This window comes from Xenopus laevis, chromosome 6L, assembly GCF_017654675.1.
Source record: "Xenopus laevis strain J_2021 chromosome 6L, Xenopus_laevis_v10.1, whole genome shotgun sequence".
Taxonomy (NCBI): domain Eukaryota; kingdom Metazoa; phylum Chordata; class Amphibia; order Anura; family Pipidae; genus Xenopus; species Xenopus laevis.
The window spans coordinates 6,353,372-6,367,591 of NC_054381.1; the positions used below are offsets into that span (position 1 = coordinate 6,353,372).

At 40.0% G+C, this 14,220-nt stretch overlaps 1 protein-coding gene across 1 annotated transcript; it reads left to right on the forward strand.

Moving 5' to 3' along the window:
• Positions 1-369: 369 nt before the first annotated feature.
• On the forward strand, positions 370-6,648 carry LOC108718670 (serine/threonine-protein kinase N1-like). The gene is made up of 15 exons (XM_041565736.1): positions 370-456; positions 554-1,004; positions 1,558-1,648; positions 1,775-2,025; positions 2,183-2,219; positions 2,504-2,601; positions 3,096-3,196; positions 3,297-3,381; positions 3,464-3,555; positions 3,992-4,168; positions 4,287-4,349; positions 4,570-4,646; positions 5,164-5,866; positions 5,999-6,079; positions 6,563-6,648. Exons 2-13 carry the CDS (start codon positions 894-896, stop codon positions 5,391-5,393), a joined length of 1,413 nt encoding a protein of 470 aa, XP_041421670.1. The 5' UTR covers positions 370-456; positions 554-893; the 3' UTR covers positions 5,394-5,866; positions 5,999-6,079; positions 6,563-6,648.
• Positions 6,649-14,220: the final 7,572 nt, after the last annotated feature.

Below are 14,220 nucleotides of genomic sequence, written 5' to 3' on the forward strand. Positions count from 1 at the left end.
CATCGGTCATATTTAATAGGGTGAAATTAAGATATATTATATATATATTATGTCTATGAAACTTTCCTTTCATTTTCTAAACTTTTACATAGAGGTATTACCTTACAATTAGCAGTTTATGAGATATATATTTATACATATAATTATAGTCTTGTTTACATTCTTCTAATGAAAATGTGAGATAATCAAATCTGAATCTGTTTATCCTGCAGAAACTATAAAAAATGTTACGAAGAATTCGATCAACGTGTCAAACTATACGGAACTTCTTTCAACATAAGAACAAGGTGAGGCGAATGTTACACATTTTTATTAAAGCAAAAAGTTATTGGGATCTAGTTCAGTATCCTTATTAGAGGTTTATTTCTTATATAAACAACCAGTATTAATAGAGATTTCTTACTGACATTTTTCTACTTTTATTTACAGATTCATCCTTTGATCTTGGACAATACCGTAAGTTGGCATTACATCTTTATGACTCTATGTATATATTTTAATTAAATTATATTTCAGATAAAATAAAATATATATCTATCTATTTTGAATTCAGGAACCAATGATCTACAACGTGCCTACTCCTGTGAGTCTTTTCCAAGTGCCACAGTTGAGATTTCCAGAAGCACGAAGTGAAGAAGAAGAAGAGGCTAAAAAACAAGTGGAAGTAAAAGAAATTATGGAGAAAGCTAAGGTAGAACCCATGGAGATACTCAACGAGATTGCTGAGGACACTGAAGAGGAATCTGACCACACCGAGGTCATAGAGATAGAAGAAGTGTCAAGCACATCTGAAAGTGAAGCTGATAACTCTACAGGTATGTTCTCCCATTGCCCTTCCAATATGAATCCAATATTAATACTTTCTAAGAGTACCATGTGCATTGATCATGTAAATGTGTTTGGTTTTTGCAGATGCAGAAGGCACAGACAGTTCAGAGACTACGACTGATGATTCTGAGTGCCCTTCAGCTGCAGTGATTAGGGTTGTTGTGAAATCTACTGCTGTAAGTGCCTTTCAATCATTTTTTTATTGATGCAATAGAAAAGTTTTTCCAAATATGAAACCAAGATCATTCATAGATCCCATTTATTTGGGTCTCAAACAGACAAGACATAGAATCACTGAAGTGTTTAACATTTAAAGAATGAAGAAAGGAATTTTTTAACTCATTCTACTGGTATTTTACTTAGAATGAATGACTGGTACATCCACCTACTTGGTTCTTGGGGAACAGCAATTTCAATTTCTTTGGGAAACAGCTTTTTCAGCTAATTATGGCAGGTAGTAGAGACTTGCAATGGGTCTGGTATCTGGTGGTACCTGCAGAATGCCTGCAAAATACTCCCACCCTCGCTGATCTAGCTATTTGGTTTACACAAATGGACCCGTGCAGGACTCTAACGGGTAGATGTTTCCCTTGCTTGCCAGTTTAGCACCTCTAGAGCAGCTCTAGAGTAATTCTTGTTATGTGCAATTCGCCATTCCTATTTTCACTTTAGCACTTGATGGTCTGTATTGTTGCATATCATCTGATCTTTCAATATTTATCTTTACAGGGCATCACCAGCAACGTAGATAACCCTACTGATATTGAGCCAAGTCCTGGGGTAATACTAATAATGGTACAAGAAGCCAAGAAACCTTCAGGTATAGTATATGATGGGTCATTGGTTTGTGCTTAGTTCCTGCACAATAAATAACCAATCTCTGTTACTGTATATAAATACATATACTAATTTACATGTCTCTTATTTTATTTTTGTCCTTTCTCAGATGAGCCCAAACCATTATTATCTGCGAAACATTTCCTTGCGCCTTCCCCAGGCAGTGAAAGTTCATTATCACTAGAGACGGAATATCTGCCAGAGGAGTCTCATATAAGACAGGAGAGTGATAATGAATTACAGACTGAATATCCATCACAAGAGTCAGAAGAAACGAGTGGAAATACCTCTGTTTCTCTATCAAAATACTTAGATATTAGTATCAAAAGTGTGTCTGAGTATCTGCCACAGGAATCGGATGTAAGTACAGCGTGTTCTATTGGTCAGCAAGTGTTCAGTATATTTTCTCTTATGTACAACAGAAATGTGTTACCATCAGACAATGCAAACTCATATATAGACATATAATATGAGAGACGCTGTTGTGCCTAAAATATTGTGATTTTTATCTTTACAGGACTCAAGTAGAAGATCAGTTAAGCTGAACAGACCAGGTACAGTATTTATGTCTGTTTCTCTTATAGTGAGCAGCTACATGACACAAGTATCAGTATGTCCTCCATGTTGGATTCCTCACTGTTCCCATAATATTTATAGTCACATACTTTTATTAGATGCTAAATTTGTCACACATAGAAAACAAGATAAAGTAAATCAATGTTCTAATTCAATCCAATTTGAGTTAATCCAGGGGTGACAGGTACCTATACCAATAATAAACCCATACTCTGTACAACCCAAAGCAAAGTAATTACAATATTTTATTTCATTTTTGCAGAATATCACATACCAGCAAACAGTCTGGTCGGTGGCTCTGTTTCTCCAAACAGAGAGCCAGAAAACTCAGAGAAGGATTATATTGAGAAACTTGAAATCGTAAGTACCTAATATTGACATATTGATGACATCTTGTAATTGATATAATTCTGAATTCATTAACTGCTGTTACATAATATGATTAGGGATGCACTGAAGCAACTAGTTTAGGATTCAGCCAAATCTCAAATCCTTTGTGAATGATTTGGCCGAATACTAAACCGAATCTGAATTAGAATTATGGAAAGAAGGAGGAATGAGAACCTCGACGCAAGGTTAAAAAAATGTTGAAGTCCTTGTTTGTGTGACGACAAGTCACATGATTTTTTGGATTCAGATTCAGTTCGGTCAGGCACTTGGATTCGTCAAATTCTGCTGAAAAAGGCAGAATCGTGGCCGAATCCCAAGCTCAATCCTGGATTCGGTGCATTCCTAATAGTCATAATTATGAGATAATAATGTTTCTAGAACTTAATAACTGCATTACTTCTCGCCAGAATTGACCTTTTTCCCATAAAGGATGTGAAATAATAGAGAATCTTCTTGTTCTTTAGCTTTCTCAGGCTCCACCCAATTCTGTGATTTGTGCTCGTCCCTCTCAGATTGGGGAGAGATCGGACAGTGAATGTTCAGAAAAATTATCACCAGACTCAATGTAAGTTATAATGTTACCTGCCCAGTTCTTTCTTTAATCCTTTTATTGGAAACCCCAATCCTCAATCCTACAAAGACCAACATTCTATTCTTCTTTTCAGTGATTCTCCGACCCCTGCTATTCCCTCTATTCCAATTGAGGATTTCCAGTTCTGCGAGTGGCTTGGCAGTGGAAGCTTTGGACAAGTGAGTAGCTCATCCCTAATGAAGATTAGGCTATTTATTTGCATATTTATCACAATTTCATGAACTTGCTCTTTTTTTTCAGGTCTTTAAGGCAGTACATAAAAAGTCTGGAAAAACGGTCGCCATCAAAAAGATGGAAAAGAAAAATATTTTGCAAAGTCATATGATTAACAGGTTGGTATATTAGTGAAGCATCTCCATGATCTTTAATATCCTTTACACTACTCTTATATACACGTTATACGTTCCTGTAAGCTCCACATACACACAACTCCTGTGAGCATTATAATTACTGGCGATATTTGCACGAGTGTCAATGCAACTTGTCTATTTAACATAAAAACAGTTGAGGAATTGATTTAGTTATTTTTTCCTCCAAACTAATATCATTGGGCAACTGTCACATTAAAGGGGGCTTCACCTTTAAGTTAACTTTTAGTATGTTATTGAATGGCCAATTCTAAGTAACTTTTCAATTGGTCTTTATTGCTTCATTTTTATAGTTTTTTTTAGTTATTTGCTTTTTTGGAGAACACTGATCAGCTATTAAATAGTTCTAGAAGGAAACTCATTTCCTTTCTCCTGACTTGTTGGTTGGTTTATGTTTCAGACTTTACCTGGAAAGGGACATATTAAGGCTGGTGAGGATTAGAAGGAACCCTTTCCTGGTGAGCTTATTCTGCTCCTTCCAGAGAGAACACCATGTATACATAGCCATGGAGTTTGCTGCTGGAGGAAATTTGGAATCCCGGTTGAAGAACGGAGCACTGCCCCCAAGCGACACTTTGTAAGTATCATTGGGTCACTTTGGTACATTCACATGGGCTTGTAGTACTGCACTTTCTTCTTATAGATACATCTTCCACATTTGTAATTGCAACTAAAATATGTGTTTTGTCTTGCAGATTCTATGCCGCCTGCATCGTCCTTGGGATTAAGTTTTTACATGAATATCGCATTGTCCACCGGTAAGAGAATTAAAAAGGGAATTTAATTTTCAGGGGTTATATTTTATTATATTTTTATTATGAGGCAGAATAAAGTGGCCTCTTACAGGTGCGGAAAGGAGGGTTCTGAATTCTAGGTCAATATTAGATATGGCCTATATAGTAAGGATGGGGGGTCATTCTCTAGTTCTCTGTTCAGAAACCAAAGACTTTGCTGATCATGTTATTTCTTTCCCTCCAGAGATTTAAAGCCTGCAAATATTGTCCTAGACAGTGATGGATATGCCAAAATTGCAGATTTTGGGTTGTGCAAAGCAGGTAAGATATCCTGGTATTTTCTACATGTATGTGATCCATTATCCTGAAAACCCATTATCCAGAAAGGCCATCTCCCGTAGACTCCATTTTATCCAAATTCTTAAAAATCATTTCCCTTTTCTCTGTAATAATAAAACAGTAGCTTGTACTTGATCCCAATTAAGATATAATTAATCCTTATTGGAGGCAAAACCAGTCTATTGGGTTTATTTACTGTTAATATGAGTTTTTTAGTAGACCTAAGGTATGAAGATCCAAATTACAGAATGATCCAAGTTACAGAATGATCCATTATCCAAGAAACCCCAGGTCCCAAGCATTCTGAATAACAGGTCCCATACCTGTAACATATATAATAGACAAATGAATTCTCATATAAATTATATCTTTGGTCATTTTAATTGACTATAATTGATCTTCTCCATTGGCCTCTATGTATCACATGCACCTTTATAGCTGTTAGTAGATTAGTCCCATTCATTGATTAGGAACTAACCCAGTTTTCCTTGTACTTAAGGTATTGGCTACAGAGATGAAATGACCTACCCATGTGGAACGGAGTGTTACTGGGCTCCAGAAATGTTTGCAGAAAGAAACTACAGGAGAAGCGTGGACTGGTGGGCTTTAGGCATAATCATCTATAAAATGGCCGTTGGCTACGTGAGTATAAAGCCGTCACTAATAATCCCATTAGGTTCTACAATGCTGTCTATTTACTTTATTCTATTGAAGAGACTCAAATTGTAAAGATCTCACTCTGCTCCATCACCCGCCCAGACCCGCTCCCTGCTTGAAATATTGGCTCTGCCGGGTGAAGGAAACAGTGGGCACGGGGGTCCCGAGGGGGTTTGTGGCTGGAGGGGGCACAGAATACTTTTTGACTGGGGGCCCAGAGGTTTTTTTATTGGGTTCCTGAAGCAACAGGACCAGTGGTTTCTGGGTCCCCCAGTCCAATGTTGTGTTCCAGTGAAATATTCCATAAAATCTCTTTCAATTTCCCAGACAAATTGCCATTAGAATTTCACTAATAACAACTCCTGCCCCGGAGTAATACCGTCGTTCTTTTCTCAGAATACCCGAGTTCCTGACTTGATATCTTTCTATTTTTGCAGGTGCCTTTTACCGGAAATAATTTTAGAGAATTGCGGGAAAAGGTCTTCCATGAAGAACCCGAACTTCCAGCCAATCTGGATAATGAAACCAGTATGGTGATAAAACTGGTAAGTGCCATATCTACAGGCCTACACTATAGCCAATAGAAATGTAGAATAAAACAGTAGAATAAACTTGTTGTAGTTTCCGCTTTCATTCAGCTTTGGGCCTGTGTGTAATTTTTATTTGTGTTTGTTTAGCTCTTAGACAAAGACTGTATAAGCCGGCTCGGATCACTTAGAAACGATGGAGAAGAAGTGATGAATTGTAGCTACTTTGATGTAAGTTCTATTTTATACCTGTTGCAGGGCAGTTGTACTGAGGAATGGGGGGCAGCAGGGTCGGACTGGGCTGGTGGGACACAGGTAAAAACCCGGTGGGCACTGCCGGCCCAGATCCACTCCCCCTGCCTGAAACTTTATGCTCCCTCATCTCCCCCCCCCCGTCCGACCAATGGAAAAAAAGCAGGTACGTGCTGGTCGGGGGCAGGGGAGAGGCGGATGGAGGAGGGCTGGTGAGGGGGGCCCTGGAATTAGCAGAGGGGGGGCCCAGGGTGGGGGTGTGCAGGCCCTGATGTGGCAGCCCCTGTGGGTCTGAACCCCCCTAGTCCAACACTGGGATGCAGATATCTCCAGACATAACTGCAAGGCAGACACTTTATATTCCTCTGCTGTGTTCTATGAATCTAATGATGGAGTTCATATTGCTATATAGGCACAACTTATTCAATATTTAATGTAACACGTTTTTGTTTGTATTTATAGCCAATAATGTGGGAAGCTCTTATGGCCAAGCAAGTGCGAGCCCCATTCATCCCTAGCCCGGATGATACTAGAGAAGAGGACAGTGAGGGGGGATTGTAACCCCCCATGACTCTATGTCCCAAATATCCCCAACTGCACAAAAGGCCTTCAGAGGATTTGATGAGTTCCCTGAAAACTCCTGAAACTGATGCCAACGATGTACTGACGGAAAATGAGCAAAACTCCCAGAAGCCAGAAGAATATTTATGTTTTTATACAGCTTTTTCATTTATAGATCTATTTTTATACAAAATGTTTTATATATTTATACAAATATTTTTATATATCTATTTTTATGAAACATGTGTAAAACCAAATAGATGTTTATAATAAAAGCAATAAACTATTAGAAGTGTGTGGAATGGTTATTGTTAGATGGTTGGTTGAAGCTGTGAGACTTCATTACATGAGTCAGTCAATGCAGGAGGCAGGTGAGGAGTAAGTGTAAATAAATCAGGGGTGTAACTGCAGAGGAGGGGGGACAGGAGAGTAGTGGGACCAGCATGGCCCTAATTAATGAGACATCTTGTTGAGTTTAGTACAATTCACCAATATTCCGGGGCCCTAATTTGGATTTGCTGTGGGGCCCAGGAACATCCAGTTACATCACTGAATTGAACAATATGTATTTTGTAACTTACACTGGATTTTAAGTAAAGTGTTTAAATGAAAGAAAATATGACATGTTGTTAATGATGAATCCCCTCCTGGTTGAAGTTCACTTCTCCAATCACCAACATTGGGTGAATTTGTACCTTGGCAGCAATGCCATGACAACCAGTCGTTACTATGATTTTGCTCCGCACTCCTGCTCTTGGGGTTTCCATTTGGGTCTGGGGGGCAAGGGCCAGACGAGGGAGCAGTGTAGGGTGTGTGAGGTCAGTGCAGTATTTGTGGGCTCCGTGTGTCTGAATTCAGGACAACATTTTGCCTTTTAGCACAGACAAAGGATTGGGCAGAGGCCAGTGGGTTGGCTTCTCTCTTCTCATTTCTTTCTTCCTTCCTTTTTCTCCCCCATGTCTTATATACACATTGTCTCCTCCATTCTGTTCTCTCCTTTTCTGCTTGTTTTTTCTCCTTCTCGCTTCCCTTCTCCATTCAATTCCATTCTCTCCTTCTTTCCTTGTTCTCTCAACTTCTCTTTTCCCTTTTCCCATTTACTCTCCCCTTTTCTCTTTGTTCTCTCTCCTTCTCTCTTCTCTTCTGCTCTCTCCTTTTCTCCTTATTCCTTCTCTCTTCCCTTTTCTCTTCCTTTCTTTCCTTTTCTCCTTGTTAATGGACAAACAACTGGTTTCTTCATAAGACTGAGTATATCATTGTACTTATAGGAGTCTAAAGGTGGAAATATTACATCTCCAGCATCAAGTTGCTGTGAGTTACAAAACACTTCATCCTCAGCCAAATGATAGAAGCTGTACAAAAAATAAAACAACATCACGGCCATCAGTTTCCCATCCATAAACATTTGGATCACACAATTATTCTTATTAACTAGTGTCCTTATATCATGTGATCCTCCCGAATGAGACTAGCGCTCCTACATCACATCATGGGGCCTGTGTAGACCAATCAGGAGAGGTCTGTATCCACAGCAGGTGATACAAATAATTATAATTAAAATTCACTTCGTAAAACAAGGGTTGATTTGCATAAGTGTCGTTAGATCTCCTCCTCTGGCAAATTACAATAGATGTGATTTTATGGAAATTGGATATATGTGAGTAACAGGAAAGTATAATACATAAATGTTTAAGAGTGACATTTGGGGATGACGGTATCCATTAACCCTTTAACTAACAATGGTATACATTATGTGTTCTCCAAAAATACATTTTTAGAACCAAATTTCCCCCAATATGAAAATGTTATTCTATTACATCAATCATGATCTGTTACCCCCTCCATGTCCCATTAGGACCAGTTTTCATATAATACTGATTTACTCTTGAGAACCCCCTTCAGATGTTCTAGAATTACAGCTCCCAGCACCAGCTGATTATTTCTCATAAACAGACACTGATATTCTACAATTCCCAACAATCTCACTTTTGTGTCTGACCAGCCAATAGATGAGAAGTTAAGGATTTCAGCACCTCCTGCCTATTTTACTGTGATATTTCAGGGCAGGTTATTTTTTGAGCAAATTCCATTTTTTTATTGGAATTTCCTGCAGCTGCTAAAACTGCTCGTTTGGGCTGAATCGGTTTATTGGGTTAATTAGAAACATGTCATGTGTTATAAAACAGACTCAATGCCCTTAGCTGGGTTTTCTATAGACTGTCTTTTGTTCTTTCTCTTACCCACTGAGAGGCCTGTCTATGGTTCTTGTTAGATGCTGCAATGGAGACACCTAGTGACTGGAGATATGGACAAGAAAAGCAGTTTAAAGAGGCAGTTTCACAAAATGTAAAATAAAGTACCCCCTACTGTAAATGATAAGGATATTAGAAGTCACTGAGGGGTTGTTCTGTGACCATATAAAGGCACAAGGTTGCAGGCTGAGTTATACAGGGAACTCTGAGTATCACTCATGTATTATAAGGGATAATATACCCCCTACTGTAAATGATAAGGATATTGGAAGTCACTGAGGGGTTGTTCTGTGACCATATAAAGGCACAAGGCTGCAGGCTGAGTTATACAGGGAACTCTGAGTATCACTCATGTATTATAAGGGATAATGTACCCCCTACTGTAAATGATAAGGATATTAGAAGTCACTGAGGGGTTGTTCTGTGACCATATAAAGGCACAAGGCTGCAGGCTGAGTTATACAGGGAACTCTGAGTATCACTCATGTATTATAAGGAATAATGTACCCCCTACTGTAAACGATAAGGATATTAGAAGTCACCGAGGGGTTCTTCTGTGACCATATAAAGGCACAAGGCTGCAGGCTGAGTTATACAGGGAACTCTGAGTATCACTCATGTATTATAAGGGATAATGTACCCCCTACTGTAATTAATAAGGATATTAGAAGTCACTGAGGGGTTGTTCTGTGACCATATAAAGGCACAAGGCTGCAGGCTGAGTTATACAGGGAACTCTGAGTATCACTCATGTATTATAAGGGATAATGTACCCCCTACTGTAAATGATAAGGATATTAGAAGTCACCGAGGGGTTCTTCTGTGACCATATAAAGGCACAAGGCTGCAGGCTGAGTTATACAGGGAACTCTGAGTATCACTCATGTATTATAAGGGATAATGTACCCCCTACTGTAAATGATAAGGATATTAGAAGTCACTGAGGGGTTGTTCTGTGACCATATAAAGGCACAAGGCTGCAGGCTGAGTTATACAGGGAACTCTGAGTATCACTCATGTATTATAAGGGATAATGTACCCCCTACTGTAAATGATAAGGATATTAGAAGTCACTGAGGGGTTGTTCTGTGACCATATAAAGGCACAAGGCTGCAGGCTGAGTTATACAGGGAACTCTGAGTATCACTCATGTATTATAAGGGATAATGTACCCCCTACTGTAAATGATAAGGATATTAGAAGTCACTGAGGGGTTGTTCTGTGACCATATAAAGGCACAAGGCTGCAGGCTGAGTTATACAGGGAACTCTGAGTATCACTCATGTATTATAAGGGATAATGTACCCCCTACTGTAAATGATAAGGATATTAGAAGTCACTGAGGGGTTGTTCTGTGACCATATAAAGGCACAAGGCTGCAGGCTGAGTTATACAGGGAACTCTGAGTATCACTCATGTATTATAAGGAATAATGTACCCCCTACTGTAAACGATAAGGATATTAGAAGTCACCGAGGGGTTCTTCTGTGACCATATAAAGGCACAAGGCTGCAGGCTGAGTTATACAGGGAACTCTGAGTATCACTCATGTATTATAAGGGATAATGTACCCCCTACTGTAATTAATAAGGATATTAGAAGTCACTGAGGGGTTGTTCTGTGACCATATAAAGGCACAAGGCTGCAGGCTGAGTTATACAGGGAACTCTGAGTATCACTCATGTATTATAAGGGATAATGTACCCCCTACTGTAAATGATAAGGATATTAGAAGTCACTGAGGGGTTGTTCTGTGACCATATAAAGGCACAAGGCTGCAGGCTGAGTTATACAGGGAACTCTGAGTATCACTCATGTATTATAAGGGATAATGTACCCCCTACTGTAAATGATAAGGATATTAGAAGTCACTGAGGGGTTGTTCTGTGACCATATAAAGGCACAAGGCTGCAGGCTGAGTTATACAGGGAACTCTGAGTATCACTCATGTATTATAAGGGATAATGTACCCCCTACTGTAAATGATAAGGATATTAGAAGTCACTGAGGGGTTGTTCTGTGACCATATAAAGGCACAAGGCTGCAGGCTGAGTTATACAGGGTTAGGGTCAGTTATTTCCTATATCTTGTATAAAAATCTCTGGCTCTTATTGATATTATTACCTGACTTTAGAAATATATATAAGAATTAAGACAAATATGGAAAGTCCCAGAACATTTTCAGATGTTATACATTCAAGTTTTTTTTGTTGTTTCTTTACTACACAGAGAATAAGCAGCTTCAGATGTACCACAATGCTGGGATATTGGCTTGAGGCCTTATTATATATTATTAACTGGGGTTCAGCCAAAAATCAGAGATTTCTAGTGAACACTAAGTGGAGAGAGACGTCTTTAATTTGGCAGTGTTTGGTGTTCTCTTGAAGAATGAATTAATTGGGATAAAGTTTCTTTGATAATGTATTCCAAGTCTGAGGTTAGATCTAATGCTGATTCACACTCAGTCCTCTGATCTTGATTTGATTTAGCAATCAGTTTAAATGTGTTACACCAATCTCTGCATTCCTTGCACACTTACATCCCAGGATAAGTCCCTTCCCAGAAGCCATAAACTATCCCTGGTACTTGCACCATCTCTCCCTACTATTCCACTGTTACTATAGGCACCATCTCTCCCTACTATACCTGCTATCCCACAGTCACACTCCCTTCCCAGAGACTATTATCCACTGTTACTATAGACACCATCTCTCCCTACTATACCTGCTATCCCACAGTCACACTCCCTTCCCAGAGACTATTATCCACTGTTACTATAGGCACCATCTCTCCCTACTATACCTGCTATCCCAGTCACATTCCCTTCCCAGAGACTATTATCCCACTGTTACTATAGACACCATCTCTCCCTACTATACCTGCTATCCCACAGTCACACTCCCTTCCCAGAGACTATTATCCACTGTTACTATAGACACCATCTCTCCCTACTATACCTGCTATCCCACAGTCACACTCCCTTCCCAGAGACTATTATCCACTGTTACTATAGACACCATCTCTCCCTACTATACCTGCTATCCCACAGTCACACTCCCTTCCCAGAGACTATTATCCACTGTTACTATAGGCACCATCTCTCCCTACTATACCTGCTATCCCACAGTCACACTCCCTTCCCAGAGACTATTATCCACTGTTACTATAGGCACCATCTCTCCCTACTATACCTGCTATCCTACAGTCACACTCCCTTCCCAGAGACTATTATCCACTGTTACTATAGACACCATCTCTCCCTACTATACCTGCTATCCCACAGTCACACTCCCTTCCCAGAGACTATTATCCACTGTTACTATAGACACCATCTCTCCCTACTATACCTGCTATCCCACAGTCACACTCCCTTCCCAGAGACTATTATCCCACTGTTACTATAGACACCATCTCTCCCTACTATACCTGCTATCCCACAGTCACACTCCCTTCCCAGAGACTATTATCCACTGTTACTATAGACACCATCTCTCCCTACTATACCTGCTATCCCACAGTCTCACTCCCTTCCCAGAGACTATTATCCACTGTTACTATAGGCTCCATCTCTCCCTACTATACCTGCTATCCCACAGTCACACTCCCTTCCCAGAGACTATTATCCCACTGTTACTATAGACACCATCTCTCCTTACTATACCTGCTATCCCACAATCACACTCCCTTCCCAGAGACTATTATCCACTGTTACTATAGGCACCATCTCTCCCTACTATACCTGCTATCCCACAGTCACACTCCCTTCCCAGAGACTATTATCCCACTGTTACTATAGGCACCATCTCTCCCTACTATACCTGCTATCCCACAGTCACACTCCCTTCCCAGAGACTATTATCCACTGTTACTATAGACACCATCTCTCCCTACTATACCTGCTATCCCACAGTCACACTCCCTTCCCAGAGACTATTATCCACTGTTACTATAGGCACCATCTCTCCCTACTATACCTGCTATCCCACAGTCACACTCCCTTCCCAGAGACTATTATCCACTGTTACTATAGACACCATCTCTCCCTACTATACCTGCTATCCCACAGTCACACTCCCTTCCCAGAGACTATTATCCACTGTTACTATAGACACCATCTCTCCCTACTATACCTGCTATCCCACAGTCACACTCCCTTCCCAGAGACTATTATCCACTGTTACTATAGGCACCATCTCTCCCTACTATACCTGCTATCCCACAGTCACACTCTCTTCCCAGAGACTATTATCCCACAGTTACTATAGGCATCATCTCTCCCTACTATACCTGCTATCCCACAGTCACACTCCCTTCCCAGAGACTATTATCCACTGTTACTATAGGCACCATCTCTCCCTACTATACCTGCTATCCCACAGTCACACTCCCTTCCCAGAGACTATTATCCACTGTTACTATAGACACCATCTCTCCCTACTATACCTGCTATCCCACAGTCACACTCCCTTCCCAGAGACTATTATCCCACTGTTACTATAGACACCATTTCTCCCTACTATACCTGCTATCCCACAGTCACACTCCCTTCCCAGAGACTATTATCCACTGTTACTATAGGCACCATCTCTCGCTACTATACCATCTCTACCACTCCAGCAAGAAAACACTTACACGAGCATTACATTAGGCACATAAATCAGGGAACTGAACTAAAATAGAATGTAGTTCCATCTGTAAATAATATTAGCAATTGCCAAATTTTGAGATTATATGATTTTGTAGCTTATGTAGGCTAACTTCCTTCTCCTATGGGATTATTATCATGCATTTCAAGAGTAAAATGTTATTCTGTATAGCAAAGATGTTCAGTTTTTTTCCTGATAAATATACAAAAATAAAAAATATTCTGAGCGATTCTTTGGTTATAAAAAATAAATACAAAATTCAATTAAAGTTGCACTGTGACATCTCTGTAAATGGTGTAAGTGTTACCTGGAGCTCTCACTGGCCCTATAACCATACACCCCGCGGGGTTGTTGGATCAGTATTGGAGGGTCCATGTGCTTTCTATTAGTCTGCTTCATCCGCGCTTCCTTCCCCTGTCAGTCAATAGAGTGGGATTTATGGAGCAGCATTGGGAAGAGTTATGGGAATCCAGGAAGAAAGTCAGGAATAGTGAATATCCATCAGCCTCGCCTGTCACTGGGTTCTGTTCTGCATTTCTTGGCTACAAAGTATAACAATGAGATCATGAGGATAATGTTATCAGATCCTCTGGTGCCACCTCCCCCAACACAGAGTTCTGCGAGGGAAAGACCTGGCCGGCAAATTCCAAGTGTTACTGTG